Source organism: Abramis brama, assembly GCF_963993115.1.
Source record: "Abramis brama genome assembly, chromosome: 9".
NCBI lineage: Eukaryota > Metazoa > Chordata > Actinopteri > Cypriniformes > Leuciscidae > Abramis > Abramis brama.
In genome coordinates, this window is record NC_139971.1 from 31247138 (window position 1) to 31261475 (window position 14338).

The 14338-nt window shown below is 36.9% G+C and overlaps 1 protein-coding gene across 1 annotated transcript in view; it reads left to right on the forward strand.

Moving 5' to 3' along the window:
• Positions 1-14338, forward strand: part of cdh13 (cadherin 13, H-cadherin (heart)) — a 364060-nt gene that overhangs the window by 91398 nt on the left and 258324 nt on the right. Inside the window, exon 2 of the mRNA XM_084125023.1 lies at positions 9399-9519. Coding sequence (XP_083981149.1) covers positions 9399-9519 — 121 coding nt within the window. The remainder of the gene's footprint in view (positions 1-9398; positions 9520-14338) is intronic.

The window sequence follows — 14338 nt, forward strand, 5'->3', positions numbered from 1 at the left end:
TAAAAAAAAGCAACATTTTGAATAAAAAGCTGAGAACATCAGGTTTTTATCTAAGACTACATCCAGATCTGATTCAAATATGATTAAAACATAGATGGGGTAGATTGCGTCCATCAACACCCCCAAAGCTTCACAGTCCTATACCTCTTCCTGTGTCGAAATTCCATTCGGTAAAGTTTGGCAGTTTTAATTTATATGCTGTTTAATGTTTGATGATTACGTTATTTTACTTGTGACTAAGCAATGCTTCTATCACTTGTTTCTGCTTCTTCTTCGCCTGTGTTTTGATCTGGAGATGCTGTACTCTTTTAGAAGTTGCGTAATTGCACCCCCCTACGTATAACATTGAAAACATGGATTGCCGGAAAATTTCCATGAATGGCATGGATGCGTTGCGTGGTAAATTACAGAAAATTCCATCAATGGCAGAAAAAGAATGAAAGGGATCATTGTATTTGGCAGTTAAAAGTTTAAAAATCCCCTGTTCTTGAGCACATTTACCTATACCAATAAAAAAATAATAAAGATTTCAAGAGTGAACGGCTTGTGTGAACGCCCCTTTAACTTCCTTGACACTTTGTCTCAGGCAGTTTGAAGGACATAACATAATTAATGTCCTGCCTTTTCTTTTCCATCTGGTTTTTTCCCTCTTCTTCTTCATCATATTAATCTTTTTTTTCTGAGAGAGGGCAAACATGTGCAGATATGCCCTGTGATAATATCTGCTCTGACTTTTTTTTTTTTGTCTGAATGGATGTTCAGATTTCTGTCATGCTGTCTTATATGCAGTGTTATCTCTGCCCTGTTGAGGCAATTCAAATAATATTTGCTTCATATGCAGTTAAAAATGTCATTGAATTCCCAAGTAACTAAACTAGATTCTGTTCTCTTTCGAGGAACTCCATTAAGCAAACTCCTAAAGGACTTGTAGAATAGAAACAACCATAAAGAGTGGAGTCGTGGTTTGGAAGCAGCAACCTTAACCCCCTGATGTATTTGCCATTAAATCGGAGATAAAGCAGAGTATGCTTTGTGAGTTTAACAAGAGACGCCATAGTGGTATCCTAGCGTCACTTAGGGCAGTGCTATTTTAGCAGCAAATTAACCTGTAGAACAAGAATGATAGTATTTTTTTCCATTTCAGTAAACACAGCACTTTTGTCAGATTTGGCTCATTTAATCTAGGAAATAAGCTATCATAAGCATTTATTTCCCCCTCAAAATACAACGTGCTGAGATCCTCCATTATTTTTTCAGTCTGTGTCATATCCTAGGGGACACGTCAAAGAGAACTTTGTGCCGTATTGCTGAGTGTGCGAACGCAAATGGCTTTTTTTCAGCTGCAGTTTTTCCTTGAAACTCTGACTTGCTGTAGTAATAACGTGATTGAAGCTCCCTAATGCTGAAGCTACCTGGCATGAAGTCTTCTTTCAAGGGATTGCGACAGTGAAGAAGCAGACAATCTCACATTCAGAATGCTCATCTGAACACACAGTAAGGTGCAGCAGATGTTTGAGAGCTGCACTGTTATTGTGCATCCCGTGTCCCAGCTGGATCCTTACAAGGTCCTTGCCGCCCTGCGCTCTCCAACTCAACTCTCCGCAAAGCAAATCAAACCAAACCAACAATTTGACATTTTCATCTGATCTTATATAATTGACTTGGATAATAGCTTCAGTAACAACTAAAGAAACCTTAGTTGGAAAAAAATAGGTATTTATTAAGGCATTTTATTGAATGCCTTGTATATGTACTTTCTATATTGATATATTTGATATATTTTCTATATCTATATTTGAGTAATGATGGCTTTTATTGATGGGTACAAGTTGAGGAATGTTACAACCCTTCTCTGTTTTTAAAAGTCTAGGCCGGGAATTAGAAGGGGAACATAGGCCACCCTTCAGCAATTATTACCATTAAAACAGTGGGAGAGTGAATAAGACCATTGAGAAGCAACAGAACATGTGAACAAATTTATTATGTGCAATGACCGGCCTATATATATATATATATATATATATATATATATATATATATAAGAAATCACAGAAAACCAGCAAATTATGTTATACCAGACCTGGGGAGGAAAAGGGGGAAATTGGACAGTGCCAACACAAAGAAAATAATAAAACAAAAAGAATCTTTCTAACCCAATTCAACTAACCTAGTACAAAAGAAAAATGTAGAAAGAAAAGTTTTCAATGTCCGAGACGTCGTATACTTCCCTACTCTACCTATCAAAATAAAAATTACAGCAAATGGCACATGCCCCTAAACCTAGTGTATATAAACAAAAGGTAACACTTTACTTGAAGGGGTGTGCATAAGACTGACATGACACCTTCATAATCATGACATGGCAGATGTCATAAATATGAAGGAGGTTTTATGCATGTTTATGACAACTGTCATTAAGTGTCATTCGCTCAATTATGACATTTTTAATGCAAATATGACATTGTTTGAGATGTCTTTGTTATGACAACTTGACATAAACCAATACATCATAACCTGTCAGTGTCTTTGTCATGACAACTTGACATTACCAAGACAACATAAATTGTCATAAATATGTCATAAACATGACATAGCAGATTGATTCATGACAGCCAATGTCAAAACCAACCACATGACAGTTTAATGAAATTTTAACCCATAAAGCTAAGTGGTTTCTTAAGTTTGATAATTAATCTGCTATGTCATGTTTATGACATATTTATGACAGGTTGTGTTGTCTTAGTAAAGTCAAGTTGCCATAACAAAGACATCTCACACAATGTCATATTTGCATTAAAAATGTCATAATTGAGCGAATGACACTTAATGACATTTGTCATAAACATGCATAAAACCTCCTTCATATTCATGACGTGTCATGTCATGATTATGACGGTGTCATGTCAGTCTTATGCACACCCCTTCAAGTAAAGTGTTACCAACAAAATAAATCAGAACTAAGTGTGCACGATGTACATCACGTGACATAACTTACCTATCCCTTTTCCTCTATCCAGCCAAACACAGCGTCACCGCTCAATAATAAAGGAAATAGAATGGCAAAGTAATTTGGTTTCACATGATAATCAAAACACACTATCAAAGCTTGATCAGTTATAATCCCTGTAACAGGGAACAACAACAGGAAAGAAAGATTAAAGTGACTGGAAAATGAAAATCGTTCCCATTTGTATAAACATCATGCATGTTAATGTGTATACAGCTCTGGAAAAAATTGAGACCATTGCAACATTAGCAGTTTCTCTGGATTTACTATTTATATGTATGTGTTTGAGTAAAATGAACATTCTGACCAAATTTTTTCTAAATTTTGAATAAAAATATTGTAATTTAGAGCGTTTATTTTCAGAAAATGACAACTGGTCAAAATATAAAAAAAGATGCCTCAAATACCTCAAATGCAAAGAAAACAAGTTTATATTCATTTTTAAACAACACAATACCAGTGTTTTAACTTAGGAAGAGTTCAGAAATCAATATTTGGTGGAATAACCCTGATTTCCAATCATAGCTTTTGTGCATCTTGTCATGCTCTCTACCAGCCTTTTATGTTGCTGTTGGGTGAATTTATGCCACTCCTAATGCAACAATTCAAGCAGCTTGTCATTGTTTGATGGCTTGTGACCTTTCTTCCTCCTGATCACATTTCAGAGGTTTTCAGAGGGGTTCAGGTCTGAAGATTGTCTGGACATGACAGGTGTCCTCCATCCACACCTTTATTGGCCTGGCTGTGTGACATGGAGCATTGTTCTGCGGGAAAAACAAACAAACAATTCTTCAAGTTGGGGAACATTGTCAGATGTAGCTTTACAGAAGAAAGTGTCATTGTGCAGTTCAATTTAGTTCAGTGTTGTAGTTCAATAAATGTGTCAATGTCGCGAAGATCATTAATTATGAAACGAGTGTCAATTCAGCTAAGCAACTCTACAGAAGATGATAGTGTCATCAGCTCAAGTCAATTCAATGTTGATTCAATTCAGTTCAATAACAGTGTTAATGTTACAAAGTTATCGTCATTATGCAACTCATTTCAGTTCAAATTTTGTTCTAAGTCAATAGAGTCAGTGCAGTTAAATCTATAATATAACTAAATATATATTGTCAATGAATCACTTTGGAGCGAAATTGGTATTTTGCTCATAGGAATGGTCGGCCCTGTGTGCTTTAATGTTTTTTTGCGTGTCATTGTCAGAAAGAATCCCTGCTTCCCTTCAACTGAAATGGTGATTGATGGAGAGCAAAAATAGGTGTGAAAGAGTAATAATGTTGCTGGAAGTAAAAGAGGAAGATGGACATAAAGGTTGGAACAGCATGGCTCACTGGCTCTTACAAAAGGGAAAATAGTGATCTTAAAAACCTCTCCATCTACCATTGACCTAAAAGCCACACAACATCAATTCCCTCTGAGTTTTAAAAGCTGGATGATTACCTTTAGTTCTTAATGAAGACAAGCTTTGCTTTCCTGGGTGGAAGGCAACCTAAAATTAGTATAATTGACCAGAAAAGCAGAATTGTTGTGCTCTCACTCGCCTTAAAAGCAGCATTTAGTCATTGTTGGGTTGACAGAAAATGGACTTGCTGATCTATTTGAATTACAATACTCCAGGTTTGGTTAGTACACTTGTTTTAGCAGTGCAGTTGAGTTGTTTTTAACTAAGAACTGGAAAAACAAGTGCTTTGTTTTTTTCAAAAGATGAAATAAACAAGGCAAAATCAGGTTGTACACTCAAAAAAATAACTCTTTGAATGAACATAAAAAAATCATGGAAAGGATTTCCACATGATTAACTTGCTTTATTTCAGCATTATGCAATTCTGTTTATCCAATTTAATGTACTTACGTTGGGTCAACTTAATTTATTAAGGTTGATTCAACTTATTTACTATGGTTGGACACAGCTTAATTTAATAGTGTCAGCCTAACTAATTTGCAATGTTTTTGGCCAACTAATTTACTTAATTTGCATTCATCCATTAATATTTCATTTATTTTAGTGACACATAATTAAATTGATAGACTATAGCTAGCTATTTGCTAGCAGTAGCACATATTAGCATCTTAAATGCTAAGATTTACATGCTCCTTCAACCAAAACAATTAAAAGTAACCAAATCAGTCCACAGCCAAACAAAATGCTCCACACTTCTCCACAATGGTAACCCACTGTAATTTAAATGGTTATAATAATTCCAATGTAACTGAACATTAAACACAATTACACACTATCAAGTCTTCGCCTTTTCTCATTTTCTCAAAAAAAACACACATAAAATAACACTTAATTTTAACATTTATTCTCTCTTAATTCAACCATATGCAAAGCATGCTGGGAACTAACAAGCACCGCCCAGTTTCAGTTAATGCAACACAAATCATTCATGTAATCCAACACAAACGGATTAAGTAAACTTAAATTTTACATATTAAGCAGATTGAACACAATCAAATTAAGTTAGGGCAAAATGGCAGTTGGCGTCGCACTATACTGCCACCCCATGATGTAAGAATTTTTTACTTAACATAAATGGTTTGTGTTTAGACAACACGTTAGGATTTTGTACTGTTAAGTTGAGACATAATTACGTGGACCTTAATAGAAAAAAACATTTCAAGTCAACAAACACAATTATTATAAGTAAACTAAATATAAATATATTATGTAAAGTGCACAACCCTCCTAGTTCATTTTTTTGAGTGTACGATTCCTTTATACAGAAAACCTTGACTGTGTAGTTCAGGTCTGAGAATAAATTAGTCAGAAAAGTAAAGAAGTGCACTGAATGTAGGCACTGTGAGAAATTTTTTTTTATATATATTTATTTATTTAACTTTACTAAAGTTACATTCCCTCACACACACACACACACACACACACACACACACTCAGAGACACACACACAGAGACAGAGTTCTCTGTCTTGAAAGGTGTGATCATCACACACACACACACACACACACACGCACGCACGCACACACACACACACACACACACACACACTCTCTGCAAAACAGGCATTTTGACATAATTTTGTGTGTTCTTGTCTATTCAAGCGCGAAAGAGAACTCAGTGCTCTACAGGTGCGCTGTCTGAAGTGACTTTCTGTACACGTGTGTCGGATGTCTCTGTTCACATCGAGCCGATTCACACACAGCACACCTGTACAGATTTAAGTTATTTTTTGCATCGCATCTCGCTTGATAGCGTGTTCATATATTTACATTAATATTTGTATTAAAATATTTGGTTACACTTACATTTCGATAGTCCACTTTAGACATTCTACAAACTATTAGTAACTTCACAAGTACATGTCATCTAACTCTAGTAGCCTGTAGTAAATTGTTAGTATACTGTTAGGTTAGGGTTGGGTGTTAGGTTTTGGGTTAGTAGAATAAGTTGACATAGTTGCAAAGTTAGTTATAATTGGTAGATTGTCTGTTGGGGGAGCATCAAAATAAAGTATTAGCAGATATTATGCAGACAGTCTACTCAAAAAATGAATTTTTGCCTAAATTTAATGAATTAAAATAAGCTAAAGTAATACGATTGTTTAATATTTTGTCACAACTTAATTTAATTGTGTTCAATCAACCTAATATATTTAAAACTGAAGTTTACTTAAAGCTGTAGTCTACGATGTTGAAAATCGGTCGTGAAAGCCTGAGATGGTTTGGAATTTTTAAAAAACTCATCCCACCCCTCCACACACACACCCCTCCCCTCTGTGCTACCTGATCCCTCCCACCGGGAAACGACCTGAACAACGTCACTCATTCTGTCAAGCTGTGATCACCGGTAGTAAACATCGGAACAGAGATTTACCATGTGCGATGTCAAAATAGCTCAGAGGTACACGTTTGAGTTCACGCTCACGCAAAATTAGCAACACATGCAATGTTCTAAACCCCCCACCACCCCCACCCCCGAAACACAAACAATAATAAATAAATAAAATAAATAATACTGTATTACAGCTGCCGTCTTAGGAGGGTACGTTTGGCATACGTTTCTCCTCCTGAGCCTCGTTTACCCTGTTCAAAAGTGCTACCTAAGGCACATTAATTGCATAATTATTAGTTAGTATTGCTAAGTATTGTAATTGTTATAGCAGAACACAGCGCATCTTGTTCAAATTCCGATCGGCTCGAACAGAACCCACTAGGCCTACTAAAATATATTCAAGCACTTCAAGAAATATAATTACTTTGACCCGTGATAGGCGATGCTAAACGGCTAACATTCCAATGCCGACCGGCAGCATGAGCATGTTGTCAGACTGATAAAAAGCTATTTATGTAACACCTCACACCATAAAAGTATAAATAAATGCTTACCTGCTCAACAAAAAGTCAGCCGTGACTGTGGGGGCAAGCAGGGGCCGCTTGCTGCTTTCGGTTTGTTTTTTTCTCCATTGCTGAGCTGATGCTACTCTGCTAGCTACCATAGACTGTCAGCTGCTTGCACGCGAAATTTCATGTCGCAGGAGGGGGGCGGGGTGGGGTGCGGTGGGGTGGAGACGCGAGCGCCACGTGGAGTTTCAAGCAGAGCGGGGGATTGGATGAGAGCAGTTGACCAATGTAAGCTGTCCGGCCGGACAGCTTACATTGGTCAATTTCTCTGCGGGTGTACACCCAATAGAGTGAATGGATTTTTTTCATTCTTTTTTCTCTTCATATTGTTAGGATTGTACTGTAGAACCATAACCAGCATCTAAACGAGGTTATTAATAATGAACAATCTTTGAAATCGTAGACCATAGCTTTAATTAATTTGTGTGAAAAATACATGAATCATTTTTGTTGACAACTAACTGGGCAGTGGATCTGTAGTTCCCAGCATGCTTTGCAAGGGACTGCATTAGGAGGGTAAATTTAGGGATTAAAGTGTTATTTTATGTGTTTTTTTGTAAATGGAAAGATGTTGTTAGTTAATGTTAGTGTTTAATATTCAGTTATGTTAGAAACTTAGAGGACTTTCTGTAATGTTTTAGAATTTTGTGGTTACCATTATGCTGAAGAGTGGTGACTGTGTTTAGTTAAGGGCTGTGGGCACACAGTATACACTATACATTAATTTAACCTATAATAATATTCATTATTACTCTGTAAAAAGTGGTTTTAATTAAATTGAACACTAGTAGCTTCTATCATTGGAAATAACTGTAGAGTTAAATTAGCTAAAATTATAATGTTGCCGATTTTAGGCAGGGCAAAAATTAAATGTAGTCAACCTGACAAAAATTTATCTAGCAGGAATGACTAAATTAATTTAAGTTCATACAACAATATTACAATAAATCATTTCAAACAAATTAGATTTTGTTGGAAAAATGTAATTCATTTTCGTGGAAAAGTTTTCCTTAAAGGAACACTATGTAGCTTTTCAACCTTCATAATATATTTCCAAGACCCTTGTGATGGTACATCGACTTAAAATAGGTTGAATGACACGTCTGCCATAGCCTGACGGGGTCTGTATCGCTTTTACTGGCACTACGTAACTTCGGGGTTCGGGTAGTAACCCGAGCACAAAAAGAACTACAAAATTCGACTGCTTTACGGCATACGTCACTTCCCCCACCACTTCCTCAAATTTGGACGTGAGTGTTTGTATACTGTCTATGGACGTGAGAGGCCAACCAGCGTTTGTTTTCGGCTTTCGTGCGTATTTTTTTGTCATGGGGGCTGTTTACACCTGGTCACTTCATGCGTTTTCTCAGATCGGATAGCTATCTGATCGTGAAAAGACCAGGTGTAAATGTCCTCCGAAACGCATTCAAGACGGATTTGAATCCGACCGCTCAAACCACTTCAGGAGGAGGTCTGAGACGCATTCCAGACGAAACTGGACAAGTGTGCATCTGGTTGTTGAAACCACATATGTAAATTGTACTCCTCCCAAAAATTTTAAAAAAATAAATAAAAAAAGTGAAAGTAAGTCGCAGATGCTTATCACACAATCATCATCATTAAAAGTAAAGAAACGAAATGATCTTACCAGGGCTGTTACTGCTCTCTCTTATTGCTGTCTTTGATTTTGAAATTTTAGCTGATGATCAATAAAATGCAGCTCATATCTGTTGCTTTCGGTGACGTGCACTCCATTTACGACAGTGCAAGTATTCCACAGCGACTCTAGGGGTCGCTGTTTGACAAAAACACAATTTCTCCACAGTGTGCCTTTAATTTAATCAAGTTCGTTCAACAGCTTGTCTAAAGTGAACCATCAAAATAAAAATGTTACCAAATATTTACATTAACAGACTTGAGTTACAGCTGCACAGACTCCAGGATCCAGGATGATTCATAACCTTAAAAATGTTAAAATTGTCCCCTGTATTCAGTAATCAAAAGGAAATCTTGCTTTCCGTTTCAGGTTGTGTGCACTGGAGCGCAGGAAAAAGAAGAGAAGGCTGAATGTGTACCGGGATTTCAGGAGAAGGAGTTCCAGGTGGAGTACAGTGGAGGGTTCCGCAAAGATGTTCCTCTGCTGCAAGGTACGGCAATGATGTCATCAGTGGTGAATGAGAGGGTTCAGGTTTGATTGGGGAATTTGTGCATTTGTGGCTTTTTCTTGCCTCTTGCTTCCTCTCTTTCGCACACCGTGGCCGTCTGAGCCACATGTGCGCGCCAGCTGGATAAATAACAGTTCTCGAGGGCCTCTGGTGAATGTTGATTGTTCATTATTCTCATTATCATGCACAGTACTTTTTCATTTATATAAAAAAAAGAGGAAATAAAAGCTGCAGTGTCCAAACAAAAACATCAAAATGATCTGGTGCTCATAAATTATTCTGTTTGATTGTGGATGTTTACAAAGCCTTTGTGATTCCCATCTCTTCCAGCATCTGCTGTTTGTAACTGTTGCAGCATCATAGAACTTTCTGCATAAAGATTCACATAAAGATTCTGGCAGATCATGCCGCCATCAAGACAGTTTCTGTCTGGATCATAGTTTTCAGAGGCAGTTAAGATAGATTTCATCGAAACACTTTAGAACGGCCAACATTGTCCCTGTCAGACTGGAACAATGATATTAAACCAGCAGAAATGTGAAAGAAAGAAAAGCAGAATGTGAGAACTGCTAATAACGGAGTCGTTTCCTCACAGGTCTCCACGTTCACACAATAAAACTCCCGAGACCTCGAGAATCAGAGTGATTAATGAAATTACAGTCTAATTACACATTAAGCATGTACGTCCCCACAGGATACTCGTACACTGCCTTGCATGAAAAAGGCATCACCATGAGTGTTTTGAGAGCAACAACATATTAATCAGTTTTCCAGATAAATTATAAACAATGTGTTGCCTGGTGGAGTTGTAACCCACCCACCCCTTAAGCATAACATGACAAAATTTAGAAAATAAATGAAAAAATGCAAATGCACCTCATAGATGTCCAGAGGTCCTGTACTGCATGTGAATACAAATCAGACAAGGGACCGAACATGCTGCAGAGGTCAGTGCTGCAGTGAGAGAAAGCAGACAGTGGCTTCACTCAAGCAGGATGGATTGTGGGATGTAATCGAATAATATAATATAATATGTAATATAATAGAGCATTGCCCACCTTGATATTCATAATCAGTCCGCAAAATAGTCTGAATGGGTCACTGGTTGAAATTGGTTGAATTTAATCCAGTTGTCTGTCCGTCCGTCCGTCCATCCATCCATCCATCCATCCATCCATCCATCCATCCATCCATCCGTCTGTCTATCTATCATTCTCTCCATCTATTGTTCATTTATGCTTGTAAAATTTTTAAACAGCGTACTTGTCTGTGTTGCCCTGTCCACTCTATTGCTTAAACATGTAAACAATTACGTTATGTTCTTGGGGTTAAGAATGTACTTGCATATTTGGCATTATTTTCAAGTCTCTTTTTTTTGTAAGCTCTGACAAGCTCAGATCGTGGAAGGAAAATATGATGGGGAAAATGTGCAAATTAATGGAGATGTGCCTGTTTTAATTTCCGTGATTTTTCTAGCATTTCAGACAAGTAGGCTGCAATCAAAAGACACTGAAACTACCGAATTAACACGTTTTTGTTCACAGATTTTATGAACAATATGTGGTTTTGACTACTTGACATTTTCAGAAGTTAATTTGGTCATGGCATGTGGTTGTCATTCCGAAACTCTGCGTATTTACTTTAGACTTTTTATAAATAAATAATGTGGAGCATTTTTGAATATTATTATACTTAAGACCTAATAATTAGCATTTATCAATCTAATTCTCAAGTACATATTTAAGGCTGTCACCTGAAAGATTTGTGTTTTTACAGAAAGGTGTGAGTGATTTGATTGGTTAATCCGGCTCTATGGGATCTCTTATGATGATTGTCAGTCCTCGTTCAAAAAAACAACAACAAAAAACATCAACAAACTGTTCCTCTTGATTGTCACAATTCACTGGACCGTGTCTCCTCTGAGATGCACAGTAATGTCTTCAAGCTTTTCTTCAACTCCTCTGGGATCGGCAGTAATGTCTAGCTGGCACTGCTTCGGGCCCCAGTGGGAATCTAGTATCTCTGCCAAAGTGCCTTTCTTTTTTGTCAATTGACAGTCGTGTCAACAGGTTGCACAGCTAAAAGAGGAAGAATGGGCACCGTAGTTTGCCAAAACAGTACTGCGGATAGTGCAGTTTAACAATACAATCCAATGCAGTTTTTTTGTGAACGTTTGTGTCGGTGTGTGAGACTGGGCATGACTGTTGAGTTTGCACACAGTCACCGATTTGGAACCGGTTTGACCGCTGTGTTCCAAGTTTTTGTATTTGGGGAGAGCCATTGATCCATGTAATTAGAACAGTGAGAGTGGTGGCAGTCCTTACAAAAGATTGTTCCCTTTGAATTTCAATTTACTTAAGCTACAGAACATGATTACACTGACATTGAAGACCACTCAACACCATTAAGCTGACAGACAAAGAAACGAAAGCACAGTCAACAAGGCAAAAATGCAATGAGAAGTGCCACTTTTTCCAATGGAAAAATATATATTTTATCACCAATTCAGAAAGATGGACAATCTAGCTTGGAGTTTCAATCTTTTTATTCTGTTCTATTCTATTTTATTCGATAGGGAAGGGCACTGAGGCATTCTGTCATCTAGGGACCCAGCGATCCATGCACATGGAGACAGAGCTCAGTTCCGCTTTACTGAGTCACCCTGTAACAACTGTGCACTTCTATTACCCTGAATATGCTCCTGTCAGCACAGCACAACACACAAAACGCACTCACGTGCACAACTTCGCACATGTAGGCAAATAACTTTCCTAGGAAACCAAAATAGAAACGATGGCATTACCATGTTATGTTGTTTGCGAAAGCGTGATCATTCAGTCAGAGAAGTAAGTTTGGATTTCATGAAGCTTATTTGTTGCATGGTCTAGGCTTACGAAACTTGCAGGATGTACAGCTGCTACACAAGAAAACTGGCCTGAGTGTTCTCATTTGTATTTATACTGTAGATGTATGGGGGCAGCTCAAACTAACTATTCAACTGTGCTGTCATTCTGGACCTCAGAAGGACCTGGAGAAGAAAGTTCAACACTCTAACTTAAGCAATAGAAAAAAAGAAACACAAATGTGATGTTTATCTAAAGTTGCTTATTAGTATGGTTGAATTGGATCATCGAATGTCAGCAGCAAAGACATTGCTTAATAAAATAAGATTAAATACATAAAGTATATTTATATCGTTTAACATTTAATTATTCCAGGTTTGTGTAATATTCTGAGTTTGCATTTCACTGTTTTAATTAAATCTGAGAAACACTGAATATGTTTTTGTGCAGTTGAGATTAGTAAATGCATATTCACATTTAGTCTATAACTTCAATAACCATCATGTTCACACAGCGCACACAACACATCTATATTTACTCCTGATTTCTCTCAACATGCGGGCTGGAGAGCTACCAGTTAATAAATGGGAAAATAAAGTCATTTTCTTTACTTGTTTGAAAAAGTAACGCATACATTTTGTTGTAAAGAAAAGTAATCAAGTTCCCCTCAACACTGGTTTGTACATTATAAAATAGTATTTAAAAAATATAAGTTTTGAGAGATCTCTTGTTCATCAAGGCTGCATTTATTCAATGAAAAATACAATTAAACCAACAATATTTTGAAATATTATTGCAATTTAAAATAACATATTTTTTTTTTTTATAGATTTTAAAATGTTATTTACTCCTGTAATGGCAAAGCTGATTTTTCAGAATCATTGTGGAGCCTTCACATGCTATGGTAATTATGGTAAATACCAAAAGCCGACGTGGAAAATGCACATGAACACCCCCTCATGTGGTATTTTCCATTGGGCAGCTCGTATAATATTTTGATGCACGAGTTGCCGAGATGAGATAACCTTTGACCTTTTCAAAATGGCGGAGAGCAACGCAAGAGTCGTGAATGGTAAGCATTTTACACAACTAAACGTTTTTTGCTGCTGTTAGCGGATAGTGAGCTGGTAGGAAAGATTAGGCTAGTAGCTATGCTTCACATAAGGGTAGACCTAGCGTTTGCAGCTAAAACAGAAATATTAGCTCTATTAACTCCCTTGTCCTTAAAAAAATCTCTACTATTCATGATCTAGAAAATATACAGCATATTATTTACCGTTTGAGTTTTGATAAATCATCTTCTTGCTGTAGCAGATGACTTAAGCAATCTAAAATTGTTTTAGCCAAATAACAGGTCTGGATCTGTGAGTCCATCTTTTCCCTACATTACGACAACAAAAGCACTTGAACACAACACACTGGTAAATACCAGTTCACAAGTGGAAAATATCATCTTTTCCATAGCACGTGAAGGCTCCATTGGTCCAGTCTTCAGTGTCACATGATGGCAGCCGAATAACACTTTAATCAGTCAGTAAATATGAAGATATACATGTCATTAAGATATACATTAAACTCCCATAATTAGCACCTTGATAGCACACAGATGTCTAACCGTTTTTGCTTGTGTGATTGCCAGCCTCTGCTTTCCTGCAACAGACTGAAGTGCCTAATGAGTGTATAACGCGCCACACTGTTACTTTCAGCTAATAAAAGAAAAATACTTTTCAAGTTGTAATAAAATTAATTAATTTGAGGAGTAGAAAGTACTGTTTTTTTCTTTGTAGAAATGTACAATGTACAAGTAGTCAGTTTAAATTGCACCTGAGTAAAGTGCAAATCCCCCAAAAGAATACTTAAGTACAGTGGGACTGACTAACATTACTTTGTCAGGAGTTTATACAGTGCTATAGGGACTATGAGACAAAATTATATGACTTGTTTCACTATAAAATTGT